The sequence below is a fragment of the Microtus pennsylvanicus genome, chromosome 6 (assembly GCF_037038515.1).
Source record: "Microtus pennsylvanicus isolate mMicPen1 chromosome 6, mMicPen1.hap1, whole genome shotgun sequence".
NCBI lineage: Eukaryota > Metazoa > Chordata > Mammalia > Rodentia > Cricetidae > Microtus > Microtus pennsylvanicus.
This window is the reverse complement of record NC_134584.1, coordinates 121,385,538-121,409,345: the sequence shown is the minus strand read 5'-3', so window position 1 is coordinate 121,409,345 and position 23,808 is coordinate 121,385,538. Positions and strand designations below refer to the sequence as shown.

General features: G+C 54.2%; 1 protein-coding gene across 5 annotated transcripts in view; it reads right to left on the bottom strand.

The window, feature by feature from the left end:
• Positions 1-23,808, bottom strand: part of Zfpm1 (zinc finger protein, FOG family member 1) — a 60,307-nt gene that overhangs the window by 8,858 nt on the left and 27,641 nt on the right. For 4 of the 5 annotated variants that reach the window (XM_075977505.1, XM_075977504.1, XM_075977503.1 and 1 more), the window contains exon 4: positions 5,428-5,561. The exons of the other annotated variant lie outside the window; for it this stretch is intronic. In XM_075977505.1, the coding sequence (XP_075833620.1) occupies positions 5,428-5,561 (134 nt within the window). The remainder of the gene's footprint in view (positions 1-5,427; positions 5,562-23,808) is intronic. 5 annotated transcript variants of the gene reach the window in all.

Below are 23,808 nucleotides of genomic sequence, written 5' to 3'. Positions count from 1 at the left end.
TCAGAAACCATATCTGTGCACCATCCACTATGACAGCTTTATCTGAGGCTGTTCTCAAACCTTGCTGTCCAACTATAAAGCCATGTATAGGGAAAGCAGGCCTTCTCAGGTGGGCAGCTTGGCCCAGAAGTGGCATCCCACACTGCTGCCTGGACTCCAGGTCTCCATGGGCTGGAGAACCAGAGCTGAGGCCTGTGGTCATAGGGTGGCTCCAGTTATAGCCCCTCTCCTCATCCCCCCACTGTGCGAATACTGATCCACTCATGTTCCTCAGTGAGGGCAGCCCAGGGCCCGCCCACTTCACAGGTGCAGGGCCGAGGCTCACCAAGATGGCCATGCACAGGGGATCAGAACCAAGGTCTGAGAAACTCCGCCCCATCCCAGTCGCCTTTCCGTCACAGAGTCACTCATTCGGTCATTCACGCCTCAGTCCCTGAAGGCCAGCTGTGTGCCAGGTTCTAGGGACAAAGGAAATAGGAAAAAGGAAGGACCAGGGCCTGCTAAGGGCCAAGGACAATAGGAGACAAGGGACCAGCAAGTATCAGGCCTGGGCTTTGTGTTAGACTAGCCGGGAGAGTGCTGGCCACCACAGGCAGAGAAACGCGGCAGCAACTCTGACTCAGGAGAGCAGCGATCACCTTGGGGAGGGTCACAGGTGTATGACTCCTGCCATCCTTGCCAGCCATCCCTCTGTGTGGAAGAGCCTGCTGCTCACCTCTAGGCCCCAGCCTTTTATCTCAGGGGTGGAGGTGGGGGTGGGCTTCAGGGCCTATGGACAAGCTAGCTGCAGGTGGGCCCAAGGCTATGGCTGCCTGGGCTCAGGAGCAGGTGGGCAAGCCTGGTGATTGGGTATTTCCCAAGCTCCTACCACAGCATCAGGGAAACTGAAGCCTGGAGAAGAAGGGTGCCCAGGCCCGCACAAGGCCAGGCGCAAGTCTAGACTAGAAGTAGTCCACTTCCGCTTCTGACTGGCGACCCAGCTGGATGACACTCCAGACTATCCCAGTCTCTGTGAAGTCACCAGAATTGTGAGTGATCTCACTTAGAGAAAGGGTCTTTGCAAATCTGTTCAGAATCTCAAAATGAAGATATGAAAGTGCCTGGAGCAGGGCAGTCCTAGTCCCAATAACAAGTGACCTAAAAGGAGAAGAGACTCTTAGAGCCCATTCCCTATGGGGGGTGGGGATACCTTGCTCAGCCTAGATACAGGGAAGGACCTTGGTCCTGCCTCAAGTGATGAGACAGACTTTGTTGACTCTCCATAGGAAGCCTCACCCTCTCTGAGGAGTGGATGGGGGTGGGGTGGGAAGAAGTTAGAGGGAGCAGGAGAGGAGAGGGAGAGGGAACTAGGGTTGGTATGTAAAATAAGATTTAAAAAAAAAAAACAGGAGAAGGGGCAAGGGAAGAGGAGACCCACATGAAGTCTGTAGCAGACAAAGTGAGGGCAAAGGGTCCTGGGGCTCCCAGAGGCCTCAGGCAGAGTCTGCCTCAGAGACCCACAGGATCAGCTCTGCCCACTAGGGTTGGCTCCACCCACTAGGGTCGTGGCCTCTGTCTTCAACTATTTCAGAGAGTAACTGAGACACCAGGTTGTAGCACTCGGGGCATCTATGGAGGATCTTCCTGCTATCTGAGTGCGCCAGTCAGTCCTTTCCAGCTGAGGTTCCCGAGGCTGGGCTACTGTCTCTTCTGAGGTGCTAAGCAGGGCTTGGAATGCCTTAGGAGGTCAGCAAGGCAGGACAAACACAGCCTATCCCTGTCTGGGTAAAGCAGCGGTGGGCACAGCTGGGCTGCATGTCCTGGTTACACAGGGATGTGGTTTGTAAACCAAGCTGCCCCAGCACTCCCTAAAGTCCCTAGCTAGGATGGGGCCTGAGGTGAGTCTGGGCTTTGCCATGCTAGCCTAGGCTCCATAGTTCAATCCTCAGGTGAGAGGGCCCCAGGCCATTAAAGGCCATTCCATACTTAAGTCAAGACTTTCCCAAAGCCACGTGGAGGCTGGATCCAGATGGTCTCGCTTCAGTCTCTCTAGCATCTTTCCCTGCTTAGCTGTCATGGGCCCTCCCCGGCTTCACTGATGTTATGGTGGGCTCCTGGCCAAAGTAAGTAAGTTCAGGGGAACAATGAACAGGCAGAACCAGCAGAGCCAGGCTGGGGTGGATGGCTATGCAGTCACAATCCATCTCGCCATACACTTATATACCCATTTCTGTGTCTGTTTATCCACTCCTCCACCCATCCATCCACCCACCTATCAACCATCTATCCACTTGTCTTTCCACCCATCACCCTCGATCTGCCCATCTCTCCATCCATACATGGACCCGTTTGTGAACACATGTCCACACATCCACCTATCCATTGACCCACCCGCTCATTCACCCGCGCACCTAGAATCCATCTACTCATCTATCCATCTGAGTCACTATGTGTGCATCCATCCATCCATCCATCCATCCATCCATCCATCCATCCATCCACCCATCTACTCCCATTTACCCACCCAGGCACCTGCCACCACTGACCAGTCCTCTATCCACTTAGCACCCTCACCCCCTCCTCCCTTATGAACCCATTCTGAACATTTTTGGGGAGGATACATCTTGGATCTGGGACTCCAAGAAGCCTTTCCAACTGTCGCCTTTTACAGGTAATAGAAACCATAGCAAGCCCTAGATTCAAGACCATCACCTCTCCACTCAGGGCTGCGTGACTCAGTTTCTCTCCTGGACACTAACCTTGGATATCTGGTGTGGGTGGGCATGTTGGGGGGGATTTCTCTTTTCAACTCGTCCCCATGGTGAGCATCCCCCAGCTTAAGAGAAACCCAGGAAAGGGGCCTCATATCTGCACGCGCTCCCTCCTCCTTCTCCAAGGGGAGAGGAGGAACTGCCTGGCGGCTGATAGGGCCATGGGGCAGGAGGCGACTTCTTCCTCAGGCTGCGGGGAGAACTGGGACCCATCAGTCGAACTTGATAAGAGCCCGCTGAATGTTAGCAAAAATATTTAGACAATAAACGAAGTATCGCAAAGGCGTCCATATCTTTCAGAAATCAATCATCTGTACCGTGTGTCTGGACGCTTGGCGCCAAGGCAGAGATAGTGCCTTGCTGGGGAGATAAGGGTTAATCAAGGATTTAATTCTGTGAGATAGAGGGGAGGGAGGGAGGTGCTTCCTCCCTCTTCTAGGAGCCTCAGAGGCTTTGTGACTGCACTCCATTGGCCAGCATCTCACACCTGGGCGGGAGTCTACCTTCCTGCCACCTCCCCAGGCTGAGCTATGCCAGGAGACAAACTGGAAACAAAGGGTGACAGGGACAGAGGCTCTTGTGAGGAGGGGTGGCTTGAGATGGCAGGGAGAAGAGTTTGGGCTGGGTTCTAGCTTTCCCTCAGCTTTCTGGATCCTGGTGATTTAGGTAAGAGCTTCAGGGCCTTAGCTTTGCCATCTATAAAATGGGGACGTTTGAGGATAAGGAGATGGGTAAGTGGGTGAAGACACTTGCAATATGCATGTCTGCAATATGCAGTCTGGCAATATGAGTTCATTCCCCAAGACCCAAGAGGTGGAAAGCACAAATAACTCCTGTAAACTGTCCTCTGACCTACACACGTATGTGGTTGGTACGTGGGTACGGGAACACGGATGGACAGAGAGAAGAAGGGGAGAATACATTTTAAAAACCGGGGATAGTGACCTGCCCCTAGGGTTGGGGAGGATGCCATGGAGAATGTGCCTGGGACATTCTTATTTGTCCTAGCTTAGGCTGACCATCCCGAGGAATACAGAGAAGACTAACACAGGGGACACCGGGACCTGGGTGCCAGTTCCTGGCAGACTTGCCTTTGCTCCTATGCTACCTGAGGGTTTTCCTGACTGAAGATGGAGACAGGGGCTACCAGGTTCATGCTTGCACACGGACTCCAAGTCACTTGCTGTCTGCTGCGCAATGACGTGCTCACCAAGTAGGTCCACAAGAATGCCCTGGCTTCCTTCCTGCGGGACCTTAATCAGCTGTGCTGTGTGTCATGACATCCCTCCCTGGGCCAGTCTCCTTCCCCAGGCTGACCTGGACACATACAGGGTCAACTACCACTCTAGGCCTATCTTACTCCATGTGGTCGCCAGCAGGCAAGGGCACCATTTCACAGAGCACAGACTGACCTTATCATCTCTGCAGGCCTAGGCTCAAGGAAGCCTCTTGGTTCCATGTGAACTGCCTTTGGTCCCAAGGACTCTGAGCAGGAAGGGGTCTGCCTGCAACAGCAAACAGAAGACCCCAGGTGGACATGCTCAGCCCAGGGCCAGCCCCTGCTCTCACCAGACAGCCTGGGACAAGTGTACCTATCCTGGTGGCTGAAAGGCTATGTGGCTAGGCCACAAGCCTCTGTAGGTGGCTTATTTGAACCCAGTGAACCTTTCCCAACATGAGAAAGGCTATCCCAACAGAGAATCTGAGTCACGACATACGGCTGGTGCAGAAAGGGCTGTGAGAGGAGGTCCGTGCCAGAGACCTGTCTGCTGGTCCCCATCTGCCTATGGACACTGTGCCAGCAGTCTGTGCTTTTGTGATGTTTCTGAAGGAGAGAGTGTGGGTCCACATGTGTGTGCAGCATCCTGACCTCCAGATGCAGGTGAAGGACAGCTCGCAGTCCCTGCCTCACCTGCAAAGGGCACTAAGGAGGCCGTCCAGACTAAGGAATCCAGCATCATGTGGCACCGGCCAGCCAGTGAATATCTGGGGTCAAGCCACACCCAAATGCCACATCAGGAAGCACGGCCTACACTATATAGAGACACCTCATCCTAGGCTTGACAGGGCTAGCCTCGGAGCTGTTGGACATTGCACAAGCCCCTCTGGTTCCTGTCCATCAGCTGTCTATGTCGCTGCCCCAGGTCTGTACTCAGACCTCTGTGTCCTGGTGTCCTTTTCCATCCGAAATGATTTAAAAAGGAACCCACGCATCCCAGCAGGAGGAAGCCAGGCTGACTTGCCATAACAGAAGCGGTCTCAGAAGCAAGTCCAAGACAAACGGCAATGCAGTGTGTGGCGGGAAGGAGACTGCCCAGGCAGGGCTGCTATAGGGAGCCGGCTGAGCCAGGGCCGGAAAGCCACGCCCACACCAGCACTTGTTCCTGTGTCAGAAGCAACTTCTTACCTTAGCTGCTGCCCGTCCCATCCCCCGCCACCTTTCCCTCCCAACCTTGCTGCTCACTCCTTTTGGACCCCCTTCCTTCTCTCTGCTGGGTTCCATTCCTCTAGGAAGTCACCTAGAGGACTTTTGGAACCCCCAAAGCCCAGTATCACGCCCTTCAGAGTCCTCCCAGGAAATCCCTCCATTTTACCCACGACTCTTTGGGTTCCACCAAAGTTCCCCATTGGGTAAAGGTGAGAGATTTGGTTGGCCAGTCAGGGTTCAGCTCCTTACCGGTTCTTCCTGCTCTGGGGATAAGGCTGTGGTCTGGATGCTCCCTTGGAATGGGCCCCAGGACAGGCCCTCAGTGAGGCTCAGTCGGGCCCGCACACACCTCTGCCCGTCCTGCAGTGCCAGCTCCAGCTCCTCTGAAGGGAAACATGGGGGGGTGAGGTGGCTGCTTGGTGACCCCCCCAGCCCACTTCTGTCCCATAGCTCTTACTCCTGGTCTGGTCCTAGGGCCAGACCTTTGTCCTTTTTGAGGACACGTTGGGTTGCAGAAACACCACTGAGGGGTAGACAGGTAGGCCACACACTACATGCAGAACCTTGTACATGAGGCCTGATGGGGGCCCTTCACAAGACATCACCTATAAAGGGGATTGTCCCTTGCATGTGGAAAGAGGTCTGCAGGTGTGACCAAATTAAAGGTGAGATAAGATCACCCAGGATTAGCAGGTGGTTCTAAATAAAAGCCTGTCTTTAAGAAAGGCAGATGGAGAATACTGAGGCCAGAGGGCATGGCACATGAGGCTTCTAGAACTTCTGATGGATCGTAGCCTGCAGGCTGGGACAAGGAGACCCTTAGTTATACTAATTGGTATTAGCTGTGGGACACATGGACACCTGGCCAGCCACCTGCCCTAGCTGAGCCTCTGTTTCTTTAAATGAGGCGGGAGCATGGTCATTCCCTCAAAGGGTGGTACTTCCCCAGGCCACACACCCTCTGCCCTGTCCACCTGCTACCTAGGCTGCCAGCCTGTGGCGACCTCACATGGCCTGACCTGGTCCCCTGGCCAGAGTGCTGTGGCGGCCCCACTTCCTGGAGCCCCATCAGGCAGGCTGTGGCCTTAATGGGCACGATCATCAGATAACAGGCCAGCTAATGGTGGAGATAAGGTGTAAATACGCCAGGAGGCCCCGTGGAGAGCTGTAACTGGGCCTTTGTCTTCCCCGGGGCTGATAAGATGGCAGTGGACCAGGGCTGGAGGCCAAGGAAGCCCGCACCCCTTTATCAGCCTGGGAGTGGGAGAGGGGTTGAGGGGCCAGAAGGCAGGCTCTACCCTTCATAAAAGCGACCAGCCCTCCACAGCTCACCCAGGATACTGTCCTGGTGCAGGGCTGTCCCACTGGCTCCCTCTCCCTCACCTTCCCTTGCCCCACAGGGGCAAAGCTGACACCAGGAGGGTCAATGCATCTACAGGAGCAGGGTCAAGGCCTGGGCAGCACTGTCCCAGGAGGGATGCAGAGACCAGCTCCTGTGACATTTATTTCCAGTGTGGATGATGAAACTGAGGCCCTGAGAGGCCCACTGCTGGCAGCAGGTGTCAGTATCCAAACCTGTTGCTGTGACAGTGACCCGCCAGCTTCCCCTGTTCTGGGAGCTTATGCCTTTGGTCCCCACATAATGGCCCTCAGGACAGAAATGGGATTAGTAGAGAGTTCCTTTAAGAGTCTGTGTTTAAAGCTTGGCCACCCAGCATCCCACCTAGGGTGTCAGGAAGGGGACAGAGAAGCTCTATCCTGAGAAGGGTGTACCTGGATCTTGAGACAGATAAGTCATCTGCCCCCACATGACTTCTCTTCTGTGTTTAGAACATCCTCAGAAGATGGGGACACCTTCGTCCGAGGCTGTGTCCTCACAAACTGGGGCACAAGGTAGGGAGGCTGTTGATGCAGGTCACCCTGAGGGTGTGGCATGAACAGTCCCACAGCCACTGCCATCCATGCTGCTACCTGTGGGGGCCAGGCCCTTTTGGACAGCTCCGGGCTCTAACTTGCCTCCAGCCCCCATGGGGAAGGAGGCAGTCGGTGCCACCCCCTTACTCACCCACCGGCAAACGGCCCTGCACCCTAATCAGAGTTCACGGCCACGGCTCTGCCTTCCAGATAAGAACATGGCTGGCATTTCCCACGGCAGCCAACCCATCCTCTGGGTATCACGCACCACCAGAGAGGACTGGTTGCTGATAAGGGCTGTGGCCCCTCTCCCAGGGGGACAGCACCACCACTCTGCGCTCAGGGACTGGGAGAGGCCTAGGGGAGGTGGGGATGTACAACAATCACTATGGTAACACACCTCTCTGGTCCAGGATCCAGGTCAGCCAGTCTGAGGCTACTTTCTGAGGCAGATAGGTAAGGGGAGGGCAGCTGGCCTCATCCTAGGCCCACTCCAGCAGCTTGTACAGGGTGACCTGAGCCACTCTGCACAGCAGCCCTGGTGCTGTTCAACATTCAGTTTCGTAGAAAACCTAGCTCCTGCCCCAACCCGTTGTGGCCAAAAACTAAGCTAGCACCCAGCAGAGATGCTCACCTAGCAAGTCAAACAGGACCAGAAAAGCGGGGTTGAAGAAGTTGTCCTTTTCTGAGGACCCTGAGACTGAGTGCAAGAAAGCAAGCCCGGGCTTAGGGATGGAATGGCACGCTGGGAGACCTGGCAAGTGAGGGTTGGACAGAGAGTTTTCTAGAAAACCTGGAGCTCCACAGTGGTGACAGGAGACCTGGGCTGGATGTGGCCGTGTGGTCATGATCTCGTCTCTGGGTGTGTGGCACATGCTCACTGTCAGAGCCCTAAGAGGTATCAGGGGGCAGGGACTAGGGCCACAGCTTCTAGCCTGGGGATTCTAGGAACAGGATGCTGTTCTGATGCCCTCATGGGCACAGACAGCTCCTATGGTGGGCTGTTATGATGGGTTCCAGCCTGGTTCAGGCCTTGGCCACCTGCTCCCTCAGCTGGAGGATGGGAAGGTGCCTTTTGTCTCTTAAAGCCTGCAGTCCTAACATGAACCTTGGCCTCTTCCTCTGGGCCATAGCCCAACACCAGATATGACTTACGGGGTTCCTCCTGGCGTACCTGGGAGGCTCAAAGAGGGTCAACAGCCAGCTGCAATGTGCACAGCAGACAGGCTGGGTTTGAGTCAGAGTTGCCACACAACTTCAGTACCCTTTTGAAGGGTGATGGAGGAGGGAGCAGTTGGCGTCTTCAAGGGCTGAAATAGTCTGGACCTGGTCTCAGTTTCTCTAATGCTCTCTGGTAGACTCTTGACAAGAACCTAGCTGTCACTCCGGGCCCAGCACTGGGCCAAGGGCTAATTTATTCAGGTAAACAACTGTACACATTGCTTCTAGAACACGTGCTAAGACTTAACTGCATTCCCCAGAACCATCTTCGAGGAACCTAATGCATATTTCTCTGTTTGCAATGCTAGTCATGCACGGCCCTCAGGGCGCTCGCCCTCCCACCCCAGGATCCACCTCCTCAGCTGGAGCCTGCCTGGGGCTGGGGGTGGATCTGGCTATTGTTGGGGTGCCCTGGGTGGCAGAACTGTGTTCAAACCAACAGGCCAAATCTCGACACTGCTCTAGTTGCTGTGTTCCTGTCCTGCTGGAGCCTCAGTTTACTGTGTTGTTGAAGGAATGCTCACATGGCATCCGCAAGAGCCTGTGCCTGGCTGGGCAGTCGTGGTGCACGCCTTTAATCCCAGCACTTGAGAGGCAGAGGCAGGTAGATCTCTGTGAGTTTGGCCTAGACTACAAAGCTAGTTTCAGGACAGCTAGGACTGCACAGAGAAACACTGTCTTGAAAAACTGGGCAGGGGGAGGGGAGAGTCTGGGTCTGTAAGGTTAAGGAGCCATGTTTATGACAGTCCTGAGACTGGTCTCAGGTGCTGCCCTTGGCCTGGGAGCTCCTCAGACTTGGCTTGAGGCCCCTGGGTTCCAGCTCTGCCTTGAAATCTAAGTGGCTTCCCTCAAGAGCATGCACAGAACCACCCAGTACTGGCACTGGCCTCCTCTTTGGGCCCAGAGACCTTATGCAAATTCTCCAAGGTCACAACTCCAAGTGTGGCCATTCCTTTTCCTTTCCTTTTTCTTTTTTTTAAATGTTTTATTTATAGTGTGTGTGTCTGTGTGTAGGTATGCCATGTGTGTATCTAGGCTCACATAGACCAGAAGAGGGCGTCAGAGTCCCTTGGAGTTGGAGCCCCCCTGACAAGAGCACTGGAAGCCAAACTTGGATCCCTGAAAGAGCAACAAGTGCGCTCAGCCACGGAACCATCTTTCTGGCTCCCCAAGCATGGTCACTTTTTTTTTTTTTGAGACAGGGTTTCTCCGTGTAACAGACCTGGCTGTCCTGGAACTCACTTTGTAGACCAGGCTGGCCTCGAACTCACAGAGATCCACCTGCTTCTGTCTCTCAAGTGCTGGGATTAAAGGCCACCACTGCCTGGCCCAAGTAAGGTCACTCTTAAACCCTGACCTCAGAGTGCCCTCTGATGAGACCCGAGTCACCCCCATTTTCCCGTGTGAGTATGGCTCCATCTAGGAGGCTGTGGTGTGTTGGAGAGTCAGCAAGAGGGTTCTTTCACCCCAAATGGGGCCAGACCTTTGCCACATCCACGGCTGTCACGCCTGTGTGACAAAATGCCTCTCAGGTAGTGGCCGTCTCAAAATGAGGGGCTCGTGCTTCTTGGAGCTTGGCCCCCGGTGGTTCCCTGGCAGTCTGCTCGAGTTGAGGTGCCTGATTAGCCTCAACAACCTAGTTCACTTTGTTCCTGGCGATGGTTTCTTGCATTGACTCTGCTATCCTTTCTTCTGTTCTATTTTTCTCTTGACAAAAACTTAATCTGTTCAGGGAACCAGGAAACATTCCTAACAGCTCCTTGAATACGGAGGAACTGATGTGTCAGTTCCCTCCCTTGATCCAGGCCATTAATGTTATGATTAAGACTTTGGCTCGCTCTCTGGGGGAATTTACAGATACCCTAGAACAGAAAGGGCTCATGATAGGAGATTTGGTAGAAGATGGACAAATTATGAAGGAAAATGTATGGAATGGCATGAGTTACCATTTATGGAAAGGCTAGCCAGAATGAGAAACCCCTGGTACATTTTAGATAGAAAAGAAAGGCAAGATATTCTTGATAACATAAAGTCAGACATTCAATATTGAAACAAACCCTGGGGGTGGAATCCTGAAGAATGGTGTTTGGGTTACCTTGGTTACCTTGAGGGCAGATATGATTTAGGGCCATGAGAAAGCACAGTTAGTTAGTGGTGTGAGACGAATTTCTAAGAAAAGCTCTGCCCACCTGGCCCTGACCACAAGACTTGTTAAGAATAATCAATTATCTGTAATCATTTTTCTATGGAAACTTTTATGTCTGCCAACTTCGTTCTGTAATCTCTTAAAAGTGATGCTTGAATTTTAGTAAAGTTGCAGCAGATTCAAATCTCATTAGAGTTGTGTCTGTCTGTCATTCACCGAATCCTGGGTTCTCCTAAGCCTTCACCCCTGTTCTCCCTCGGTCTTCGATCTCCAAGAGAGTCAGTCCGCGGCAGACCTTGTGTCAATGGCCAGGGCTTCTGAAGCACCAAACCAACCACCCAAAGCCCCCACCATGCCCTGTGGAGTCTGTGGTTGGTATGTGGGTGCCCACCAGCTCACCACCAGTACCTACTTTATCTAATCAGCCCATCGTTCCCTCCAACCCGCCCTGTGGCTCCTACAGGGCAGCTGGGGAGTGGCCCCTATCACAAGAATCGCCCTGTTTGCTTTTGATAAAAGTCATAGTAAAGGAAAGAAAAAGCCATGAGCGGGGAATGAGGGAAGCCCCAGTCTGGCGGCATCTAGAAGGTTCTGCAGACATGAATATAGAACAGGGTGGGCAAACTGTATGACTCAGGGGACATCTGCTCACACTAAAACCAAGGCCCAGAAAGATCAGGTGATCCCCAGAGTCACACAGCAGATGAAGGAGGGGTGGGAACATGTTCTCTGGACCAAGTCACACTGAAAGGCAAATCCGGCTGTAAAAAGGGGCCTATGTGTTATGCCTGCCTGCCCTGGCTTGGTTGCTGAGGCCTCAAATTCTCTGTCTGCTAAACAATGTTTAGAGAAGATGGCGGGGGGAGGCGGTGGGGGAGGGGAAGGTATTGAAAACAAGTCTGAAGAGGTCAAGGGGCTATTAAGGAGAGTTCAGCCAGTACCCTCTGACCCCAAACTCATGACCCCAACTCAGGTGGTGCTGGTTTACTCACAGCAAATCCCCTGTGTCAGGCAGCTGGGTATGCCAACCTTGTTCACAAGAGTTTCCATTTACAGATAGGCGTGTGAGCAGCAATAAAGGCAGAAAATGATCCTGAAAGCCCAGCAGGGCCTCAGTGCTCACTTGCAGGGAACATCAAACCTGTGGCCACTGGCACAGCCAAGATGGAAGGATTCTATCAGGTGTTCTACAGAGGGAGGTGATGGCACCAACCAGGAAAGCTGCAGAGCAACAGACACCATCGACACAAGCGTGAGCACAAGCTTCAGAAACAGAGGCACAGCAGGCTGGGATGAGCTCCGTGGGAAACAGGAGGCTCTCTGCCCTGCCCTTCAGGAGGCAGGTTCTGACCTTGCAGGCGCCTGGAGCTGCCAGCTACCAGGGAAATGGGAATTGGTCAGCTAGCTTTGTTAAAGTCTGATTTCTGACAGCATTTAGTATTTCTGGCCAGGCTGGGATGACTGGGGGTCACCAGAAAGCTGGGTTCAAGTCCGGTAAGGATGTGACCCACTCATACCAGAAAGCAGTTCTGCTCTGAATCACGTATGTCCACCCTTGGGATGGCAGCAAAAGACAGTGCTGGGCCACACTGGTGGAGAGCTGTCCACAACAGCTCAGGGTGGGCTGGTCCATGGGGTGCTGCACCAGGATCCCAGGAAGCCTCATGCAGTATTCCTCTCTGTGCCCATCCCCACCTGTTCACAGTGACTCACACCTCAGAGGAAATAGGTGTCTAGGTCCCTGGATTGCGAGCCCTCAGGGATATTCCAGGCATCATGTGTCCCGGACCCAGGAGGGTATTGTGCCTGGGAGGAGGGGCAGCTGGTCCCAGGGGGGTGGGAGAGCACCGCTGCTTCTGTTCCCTACTTCTGGGAGCTTTTTTGCCTGCCCATCCACCTCTTCCTCGGGTCCAGCCGCCACTCTGGTGGCCCTGGGGAGGAAAAGGCCAGCCTCAAGCTTGCTGGCTAGGAAAAGGTGCAGGGTGGGGTGTCTGGGCGTAGTCAACATGGCCTAGGGTCTGGGGCCACTGGGAACCCCAATCACTGGTGCTGGGTGGGAGGGCTGGTCCAGAATGCTGAAGCCCTGCCCCTTGCAGCTAGCCCATGGTGCCTCCCTGGTCTTTGGGACTGTGCTTGTTGAGTATTGATTTTTTGACATGGAGCAACAGCCAGCCTTTATCGGCTGAACCCTGGCCCTTGCTAATGGCAGATCTGGGTTCACCTGGGAAGAGCAGGTTCTGCAGGGTGGGGTTTTTCCTTCCTGGGATCTGTGGCGGCCTCTCAGAACCTGGGGTAACCAAGCTTGTTCTGGGGAAGGGTTGGCTCTCACTGACGGTACATCTATAGGTGTAACCGAGCAAGGGATGCTTTCCTCCTGGACAGTGCCCAGAGGACGGTGACTTGCTCTTCCTAGGTCCCGGTATGGCTCAGAGCCAGGCTTCTAGCTCTGATCACCCCCTACTAAACCCAAAGACAGGACTCCTTGGAGAGGGGCACTACCTTCGTCTCTTCAGAACAGCCACAGCAGCCAGACAAGTAGAAGTCCCATGGCAGCCGTGGCCTGTGTCAACAGACACACAGATCCCTTAGTGACTTGTGTACCACACCCAGGTGAGGGGCTCTTTCCTACCTACTCCACATGCCTGAGGAAGCTGCAAGTCATGGCTTCCAGGTTGCTCTGAAGCACAGCTATGTCTTTACTAGGCTTCTTTAAGAGCTCCATGCTAGATGTTCCCCCCATCTTCACCCAAGATGAGGACAGGAAGCCCCATCAGCCTAGAGGCCCCACATCTTCCTGTCTACTTGTGATGGCCTGGACACTCTGGTCCTTGCCCAGAGCCTGGCTTCACCTGGCTTCAGCTCAGTGTACCCACCCACCTTGTTTTTTGTCCTGTGCCTCCTGGTGCCACAGTTTCTGGTCTAAGTGGTCAGAAGGGTGGATCTGAGGGCATGTGAAGGCCTGGAAAGTGGCTACTATTGCCAAGGTGGGAAGGTGAGTCCTTTCTGACCTGGAGTGACAGCTGTCTGCCTTGCCTATAGGCACTCACATCTTGGGGCCAACAGCTGAGAGCCAGGCAGGTGCTAGGAAGGCCAGCAAGTCGGGATGCAGCCACCACCTGGAGTACATTGGTCCTTCAGGGCCCGAGCACCTGCTGACCCTCTGCACACAGAGCAGAGGCCCCTATGAAGGAGGTATACCCAAGTGGGGAAGCTGAGGCCTTGACTATAGGGTCGCAGTCGCTCTGGGTGTTAGGCCTTGGCCCCGGGGTGGGTCAGACACTGCAGAAGTTGGGAGACAAGGAGGTTTAAGGGCTTTTTAGTATCTCCTCTCAGAAGAGCCATCTGCAGTAGCCTTGGCCTTCAAGGCCTCTGTCAGCTTCATCTTGAACTTGGAGGCCAGGGGTCATTTTGGGGCACTGAGAGTTCAAACCCAAGCCTCTGACCTGGCTCTGTCCTTCTTTAAGCTTCCTGACTGGAAAAGGAAAGAGGATAGGATGACATGGTATGAGCAGGGGCTGCTGTGGGTTCAGAAAAGGGGAGCACCCAGCAGGCTGGACCTGCCCTAGATCCCCACATCTCCTGCTGCCACTCCCTGCAGACCCTGGAATCAGGCACCCAGCATGGCTGGGCCTTGCAGCTTGTGGTCCTGGGGCACTTGTCCCGGGGGCACAGTGCCCTGTCCCACCATTCCACTTTCTGCATGTGATCTAGAATGCGGTGAGTCGCAGGGTAGGCCTAAGGGCAGGGGGAATTTGGGCAGAACTAGCCAAAGGCAGGGGTGGGAGACAGTATGCAGCTTGCTGGCTCCATGTAAGCACTATGGAGCTGTGACAAGCCTGACAGGTTCAGGGACTTCCTACAGCATTTCCAGGGAGTCTGCATCTCTCAGAATGATTCCCACTCTCTTGTATAATTTTACTCCAATACAGGGTTTCTGGGTAGCCCTGGCTTTCCTAGAACTCAGAGATCCGCCTGCCTCTGCCTCCCAAGGGCTGGGATTAAAGGCCTCACCACTATTGCCTGGCTCTTGTAGAGACTTTTTTAAAGGTCAAAATGTCCTCTGGCTTCACTACAATGGCCATTCTCGTTGCCCTTCAGTTCACACTCATGGTCATTCTGGATAAATGCCCAGGGCTCCATCAAGTCCCTGCTTGGGATCCAACGTACCCAGACCAGTCATATTGCGGGGGTTGGGGAGCACAGAAGCTTAGTGGATTGAAGAACGAATCCAATGCATACGGTGATTCCAGGGGACCTGGATAACCCAGCTGGGGGCAGGGCCGGGTGGGCAGGGCCCCCATGAGACACAATAAGATATGATAGCATCTCGCCTCATCTCAGACTGCGCTGGGCCCTTGCGTGCAGGATATGACCAGCCCTCGAGCCGACGGCGGCCCCTTTGTCCCATCTCTGGGGACCGATCTTATCAGCTGCGTCCACCGCCTCCATAATGGAAAAAAATGCAGTGAGGAAATAAAAAGTTACGCACAGAGATAGAAGGGTAATAAATAAATAAATAAACAAACAAATAAATAAATAAATAAGGAGCCATCGTGGCTATGGGGAAGGGGCGCCTCTCAAAGAGCAGCGGTATGTCATAGGGCTGGCAGGGAGTGGGTGGGGGTTGCTTCCTGGCTCCCATCCTGGGTCTGGGTAAGTTTTGGCAGCATGCTGGGTCTCATGGGGGGGTGTCTCATAAATGCTGCTCATATGAGGGCAGTGATGCTGCCTCAGTTTCCCTTCTAGGGGAGAGTGAGAGAGAGGGGAGGTAACATGTCCCAGTAGCCATGGGTCACAGTGCTGTGGACCCTGGACCTGTGTGGATCCCAGTAGTGGGTATAGGGAAGCACAACTTTGCCCCACTTCTGCTTCTCTGCCTTACCCTAGTCACCCTCTCACATCCCAGTGAGAAAGGACAGCTTTCTGGAGGAGGCCATCCCTGCTACCCGTAAAAAATGGGAGGAACGAGGACAGAGACCCAAGGTCACCTCACGCCCCTGTCTTATTTCTACTAGATACTGGTGGTCATGATAGAAACAGCTGATGCAGCTGTGGCTCTGGCCAGGACTGGGCATGACAGAGAAGAGATTGGCAGTTGGCGTTGGGTCTTACTCCCGTGATGATGGTGCTGGCAGGAGCGATTTGCCAGTGACGGTGCCCGTGGCCAGTAAGCCAGAGGCAGTGCTGAAGACAGTACCAACACTGGAACTCAGACAGCAGCAGTGACCATACAGGTGACACCAATAACAATAGCTGTCCCCTACCACACACACGGCTCATCAAGAGCAGCCCATCCTTTGTGGGGCTCAAGGCAGACCTGAGGCCACCATTCTGAAGAGGCCATGACTCTCAGGGTTGAAATGACATATAGACCTTACAACCGGGAAGGGGACAGGTGGGAAACTGCTGGAAGGCAGTGGTGGAAGCTCCCCTGGCAAGGCTAGGACTCCCTTGCTGATGTCTAGGCCAGCTGTGGGGCTGCTAGCTGGGCAGGAAGCTGGTGGGAGGGCGGAGAAGGAAACGACTTGATTAGTGCCGCCACCGAGATAGCTTGCCCTGGCCACAGACAGCGGGTCCCGGAAGCGGGTGAGGTCAGTAGGACAAATGCGGTGGGCAGCCTGGCCTGGGGCCCCTTCTAGGGCTCCACCTGCATTTCCCACTGGATGTCCTGTTGTCCATCCACTTATCCTCTGCCTACAGTGTCCACTGAGATGCCCTTGTGCTGAGATGTCATGGTAGGTAACATACACTCCTAAGAGGTAGGCCTGTTCAGTTGTCTCCAGAACTGTCCAACTTGCTCATCTGCCTCAGTTTCTACATCTGTAACGGGGTACCACAGTGGCTCCTGCTGCCTGAATAGTGTACTCTAGTTTCTTCTGAAGTCTTTTTGGAGTTCTCTTTACATCAGTGGGATCTACTCCTAGAGCAGACCTTCCTGCACGCTTCGTCCCCCTACTGCTCCCGATGCCAGTTCACCAGCTGTGCCTTGGGGGCCATTCATCAGGTCTCAGAAAGAGCTCTGTAAGAGTCCCGGACCCTGGGGTTCTTAGCTAATCCCTACCCCCACGTCTCAGCCACATTTCTGCCACTCTAGTTGCTGCTCAGAGGGAGTCCTCAATCCTGAGATCTGTAACAGGCTGGCAAGAACCCAATGCTCAATGTATGAGAAGCAAGGAGGGAGTGGGAGCCAGCATGGGGAGGAGGGCAGTTTGATGGGTCACCTGTGTAGTCCTGCTAGTGACAATCCCCTTCCTCTTTGGTTTCTAGGACTCAGTACCTCAGAACAGTTATCAAGGTGGAATCAGAGCCAAGGCTAGCCCAGGACTCATGTGGGCAGGGCCAGCAGGCAGCCAGGGTGGTGTGTGTGTGTGTGTGTGTCCATCTCCATCTGTCAGCCATCCTCCCACGGCCCAAGCTGACCCAAGGCTATGACCTCTGAACCCTGTTTCCAGGATAATCACCTACTTACCACAGTCCTTCCTCGATGGGCTCCTCTACCTCTGAGCCTCCTTTCTCCTCACCCTGCATTTAGGTCTAGCTGTGTACATTCAGTTCAGGCCTTTCACTCTGGCTTCTGCCCCAACACACTATTCCTGGGTGGGTGATGATATATATAATGGCTCAGAAAGTCCCATTCTGACACCATCTAGAATCATGTCTGGGGTGGTAGTGTCTCCAATAAATCCCAGAAGGGCAAGGTCCTCCCTGTGTCTTTCCAGCCCCAGAGGAACTCAGTGACGATTCAGGAAGAATATGCCTGACTGTAAAGATACAGTTTCCTTAGGTCTTTTCATCCTAGCTTCAGATCGCTCAGCAACCCTGAAGTCTCAGAAGAACAGTCTTCAAAGGGGCTCCGAGCTGCTGGACTGGTCTCTGAAGCTGACCCCAGAGTGACCCCTGTCATCTACCAGTGCCCCCTCCCCCGCAGGCTAATCTAAGACAAATAGGCCTATCACCCTCCACGCCAGGCCCCATGATAACACAAAATAGCTGGAATGATTTTTTTCCCACCCACACATGCCAGCTAGTCAGCCGTGGGGAGGGGAGCAAGGCCAGCTATCGGCCCATCTCCCAGGCTGTCCATCAGGACGAGCTGTCCTGCCTCAGCCGCCAGATAACAGGCCTTGAGGTTCACACAGAAACCCCGGGCCTGCGAGATTAGTTAGCCGGACACAGTCTAGATAACAAGCTACTGCTCCATGGGAGGGAGGGGTCCCAGTCGCCTGCTTCCCTGGGACCCTAGGCAGGAGATCTGGCTGGGGCCTCCAGCAGGAAATGACCAACAACACCTCCTGTGGCCCTAACAGCAGTCCCTTCCACCCCGAGACTGTGGGATGCTTTAACTCTGATCTAGTTTCCCTAGCAGCTGATTAAATACCTCCCAATGTCTTTCAGCATCTCCACTGTGTAGCCAAGAATTGGGGATTGGGTGTGGCTCAGGGGTGGAGTGCTTTCCTAGTGTGTTTGAGGGTTGGGATTCCAACCCTAGCACCATGACAAGACAAGGCTGCGAGGGCTGCCCTCAAAGATTATGGCTCAGAACCCTGACCCGTCTGTGCCCAACACTCTCTCCCCATGCCCACCCTAGCCCTAAGGCTTCATCATGCCATGCCCCCAAAGCCTCACTGCATATTCAGCTCCTTGTCTGAATAGCTCCCTCCCCACTAATTTGCCTTTCAGTCATCATCTTCGAGACAGGGTCCTTCGTCCTTCTCTAGTGCTACCATCTGCTCCCCCACTTGGCCTTGACACTCAGGCACCCCTTTTGCTGACTGACACTGCTCAGGGACACGCTGACCTGGTACATGGCCCGCCTTCCTGGCCCTGCCTCCAGGAGCTGGGATGGGCTGATTGGCTCTCACTCAATTCAAAGCAGCTCCTGGAAAGAGTTCTGGGCTCCAAGAAACTCCTGGGTGGAAGAGACAAAGTCCTTTCTGGCTTCTCTTCCCTTCACACTCTGCCCTAGTTGGGCAGCCTGGCTCTGGGGCCTTAGCACCCAGTTGGGCTTCCTCAGGCCAGGACTGTGGGGTCAGCCAAGCTCCTAGCTCTCAGCTGTAAGGGACCACAGGACCCCCCCTTTCCTGCTCTACTTTATCTCTGGAGCCTGGGGTGGGTTTACAGGTCTTAGCCCTCCCCAAGGGCCACATGCTCCAGTAAGAATTCTACAGTCACCCCCTTTTCAAAAGTGCATGAGCCTGAACACTGGGAGCTGCATCATTCCCAGCCAGCACTCTCTTCCACATCTTCCCTGGGCCTCAGGATGCTGCCAGACCTTGACCTAGCACCTTGACCTTGGATGAGGAAGCTGCCCCGCCCCCATGGCTACTTGCTTATTCTCTCTGTCCCCGGCCCTTACCCCTGCTGGCCTGTCTCTCCATAAAGACCCTCCCAGAAGATCAGGCATGGGCCCAGCCCAATGTGTATCCTTGCATGAACTCAGGCAGATGAGCCTGGAGGAGCTCAGGTGGCTGGTTCTCCTGTTGCCTCCAGGGGTTTCCAGCCTGGGGATGGCTGAAGGGATGCTCCTGGGTCACCGAGCATGTTCACATGGTGCTGGTGTGCCTTTCCAAGTCACCCTGAGGTCCTCTTGCCCTTCCCTTTACCGTCTGCCTCAACCTCAGGCTCTGCCTCTGGACCCTGCTCTTAAACTTCAGGGACCAGAATAAGTTCCAGGCCCAAGACACTCACAGGGCAGAAGAGCCACTGCTCAAGTCCTGGTGACTCCTGCCCCCACTGTAGCTATGGCTGCACTTACACTGACAGCGGCTGGAACTCTCTGGGCCTCTCCACTCACATTATAGAACAGCACACCCAAGGCAATGGGTTGGGGCCCCCATAGTGACTCAGTTTGCCTCCCATCCTGGTACCTGCCCTAGCCTCCCAGGCGGAGCTCCACTCTGCTGGCACAGGCAGACCTCACACAGCTGGTATACTGATGACATGCTTGCAGCCTTGGGGGACCTGGGAGGGTCATGGTCCCTCTGTGTCCCAGATCCCCCAGTTCTGTGGAGTCTTGTGGAAGGAACTGGATAGGCTATTGATTCCCTTGCTGAGGCCAGCCCTGGAGGAATCCTTAGAAGACCCCACAGCATGCTACCTGACTGACAGCAGTCTGAGTCTGTTTATTTCTGCTCTTCTGCCACTTGCTTAAGACTATGCCAGATGGACCATTGGGGAGGGGAGCTGACAGAGCTAGATGGGATGTGCAGCCTGACAGGGCTGGCGTGTCTGAAAGCCAAGTCCTCCTGAATTGAAGGGAAGGTGACAGGAGGAGTTGTGGCACTGAGGGGCACCAGGCACTGGGGACAGGTCCCCACATCCCACAGTAAGGCAGCTGTGCAAGGTCAAAGATCTACTTTCAAGCCTTCTGCATAGGTGGGCTGGAAACAGCCATCACTCCTGCAATCAAAGTCATCTTGAAGATGACAGCTCAGACTCTCTCACTTTCTGTCCTTCTTCCCAGTTAGAACTCAGCTGAGGACCACGGGAAGCCAGGGTTGGGTCTCAGCAAGGGTATCCTGAGCCCTGTACACAACTTCCCAGAGCTCTGGGTCCACAGTATGACCTGTGGCCCTGTGAGACCCAGGGTGTGTCCCTGCTATGCCTCAGGGGCCATGCCAGCCCTCCTGCTCCAATCCTCCGTTTTCCCCTCACCTGCTGGGCTTAGGCCCAAATCTACAGGGCCCTGGCTGCAGCCCCTCTGACTCCACTCTCCCTTGGCTCGTGGACTCTCCGGGCCTTTGCATGGCCATTCTTTTCTTGTAAGCTCCCCTCTCCGGCATCTACAAACCCCTCAGACAGCAAGATGCAGTGTGCCTTAGAAGGACTATCTAGGTCACTCTCATTCTACACAGCATCATCTGGTTTGTTCTGAGCACTGAGAACAGGCTCCCCTGTTGTGTGCACTTACAGACTTTTATCTAATGTGCTCATCTGAAGGCACTTTCCTGACATTTTCCTTGCGTTTTATACTCTACACATGACTAAACCATCCCCACTGCCCAGAAGAGGGTGCTGAGACCACACTGTGGGGTCAGTGCAAAGCCGGACTCTGGGCAGTGTGTGGCCATCAGATCTGCAACAAGACATGTCCATTGTGTTGCTCAGATGCACAGGTAATGCAAAACCAGCTGCTGGAGGGGTTTCTGCCTGCACCCCATGCGAGGGAAACCACACTGCCTAGTAGGTGACAAGCTGGAGGGGCACAACGACTCTCCCCAAAGCCATTGTACAGAATAGGAAACTGAGGTCCGGAGGTCGGCAGCCCACCCAGAGACACTTAGCAAAGCTGGGCTCGTGAAGAACTGAGTGGCAAGAGCAAGACACAGAACTCCTGACAGTGGACCAAAGCACCGCTGTGCACTACCCAGACTGTGGGATGTTTTGGGGCAGGAGGGAGCTAGGCGCAGTGACTGAACCAGGAGAGGATAGGAAATCATGACAGGGATGGTGGTTTGCACAACCTTGGGGCTGCACTCTAGTGCTTATAAAGCTCTCAAGGAAGTAAAATTATACTTGGGTCTGCAGCAGTCAAGTGACTGTGCCTGGGTGTCACTGGCAGCACGGGAACCAGGACCACATGGGGGTTTCTTGAGGGTCTTTTTTCTTCTTTTTCTGTTTCTCCTGTGCATGTGTGTATCTGTCTCTCTCTCTCTCTCTCTCTCTCTCTCTCTCTCTCTCTCTCTCTCTCTGTGCAGGCCCGAGGCTGATGCTGCTGGGACTCATCCTTGATCACTCTCCTGCCATATTCCCTGAGGATAGAGGGTCACTAATGGCTAGTACTGTTAGTTAGCTTGCTCTGGGGATCCTCTGTCTGACAGGAAAACGAGTGGGCTATATCCACTTGTATTTATGTGAGACACCAGTCTTCATGATTATGTGGCAAACACTTTCATCACCAAGCCATTTTCAGCTCCTCCTGGAGGACTTCCCTTCATCTGCTCTAGGCCTGGGCCGTAGGAGATAAGCTGTCTCGTGTATGTACACCAGCTATGGAGAAGCAATAAGACCAGGCTCCGGGACAGCCACTTTCTGGGGCCTGTTTAAATCCTGTCTCATCAAGAGAGGAATCTGATAGGTGGCCCCTGATATTTACATGTCTGGGTTGCAACATCAGATGGTAATCAGTATGGGCAGAGACCTCTGGAGATCCCAGCCCTGGACTGTCAGCTCTGTCGTGGGTCCAGTGACCACCTTACTTCAGGCAGAGCAGATGGGAATGGGTTCGGGTCCAGGCAGAGCCAGAGGAAGATGTGGAGTCCAAGCCAGCTCTATACCTTCTTTCCAAAGAGGAACAGTGGAAGACGCCTCTCGGGCAGGTTCCCTGGAACAGGCTGGGTTGGTTTGTTTGGTGATGGTGGTGGTGGTGGTAATGGGGACACAGGTCAGAGGTCACAAAGAGTCAAAGGCAACCCACAAGGCAAAAGTGGCCACTTGGTCTGTCACCAGACTGGGCACTGCCTTCAAGCCTTAACCCTACAACCCCATCACAGGCTTGGGCGGCCCTGGAGATAAGAGCCCCTGGGGCCTCTCCAGCAGCTTCCCCAGTGGGTGATAAGCACGGCCTGTGTAGGAGCTGATAGGCAATGGCTACCACGGCGGTTGGCCAGCGGCCACTTATCAACCCCATCGCTGCCCACTGCACAGAAATTCCTATCTGTGGGAGCCGATAGGGTACCGCCTGGCCCCTGAGGATGCAAATAACTCGGGAAGCTGGGGTGCACCCTGACCCCAAACCACAGCCCATGGAGCATAAGCCTTCACAGGGGGCAGGGCAGGCTGCAAACTGCGAAGGCCTTGCTTCTCCATCAAAAAAATGAAGTAATAACACTTGTGTGGATGAGGATGGTGAGTAATGTTCAACACTGATGTGAATGACCTGGCATCTGGGCCTTGGCAGCAAGAACAGTTCCCAGTCAGTGATGTGCACTGTCTCTCTGACCATGCACTGAGGGGGTATAACACTGTGCTGGCCCCACGGGGCTGATGGAAGGACCATCTATGCCTTCTACCTGCTTAGCGGCCACTGAAGTCCGTAGACGCACATGATCCCTGCCACCCCCAGCAGGCATTGTCCACATTATGCTTGTGAACATGGAACAGGGACACACAGGGGCATGCTCCTGATGCTGAGTCAGTACTTACGGACTCTATTCTAGCAGGAGAAACTAAGTCAGCCTAGGGCTGGTTAGAATCTGGGCAGTCTGAAGGCAAGGCTCTGCCCAGTTCCATGGCTTTGGGCATGTGAGCAGAAAAGACCCTGGTACCCATGTGATCACGTAACCAGGTACAATGACTCCCATCATGGTACTGTGATCTGGGAACACTGGCCTCCACTGAGATAGGACCCTGGGTCAGTACCCAACTCCCACCAGGCACCCCAGGAGGAGTGGCCATCTTTGCCATACATTTCTGCCAGGTCATCTAGAGCCCTGAGAGGTGTGCTAAGCATCCAAGTACTAAGGGGTGTCGGGGGGGTGCCCCAGAACAGCCAGTCATGGGACATTCTGGGAATGGATTCAATTTCCACACAGGGTGTGGGTTCCCCATTCTGGCTGTGGCCTTCTGGGTTCACCCCCTCTCCATCTGGCCTCAGGCTGTTATTCCATCGGGTACCCCCCACATACCTGCCACCCATCTTCCCTAGCACCGGTGGCAGACATCACCAATTGACTCCTGCATTCCTCTGATGCCTCAGGGCCCCACTCAGTTGCCCCTTTGTTGAGAGTCCAGTTAAAAGTCTGTTGCTTTTCAATTTGGACCCCAAGTTCCCCAGGGGAGGAACAGGGTCTCTGCCCTGGCAAAGCCTTCTCTGATCCCTCAGCAAGACCCTTGACATGCCTTCTATCCACAGATGGGAATCTGGTGATAAGACCTAGATGCTCACAGACAGCTGAGACTCAGTAACTGTGCACACATGTGTTGCTCACCCACATGCCCAGTCTCCAAACTCCTCCCTCATTGATACACACACCACTTACCCCACCTCACCTATTTACCCTGCACAGAGAGGCTCTCAGCCCTCACTCAGTAAGAGCCCTGGAAATCACTGATGCCCCCACTGTGCTCCTGGGCCATGGTATCTGTTTATCAGGAGCAAGGGTACCATGACTGCCACATTCTGGGACCTGGGAGATCTGAGATGCAGCTGCCAATTCTAGCTTCATATGTGACCAGCCGCACTCACTGCCCGAAGTTATGCAAAGGCACAGGCCTGACTGCCTATGGGGCAAGTGGTAACTAGGAACCTCAGATGGGCTGCAGCCCCCAGGAAGGGCAGGTGTTCTCCTTCTCCCACAAGCCTGAGCCCACCTGGGCACTAGCCAGCTTAGCATCCCAACCATCTGCTG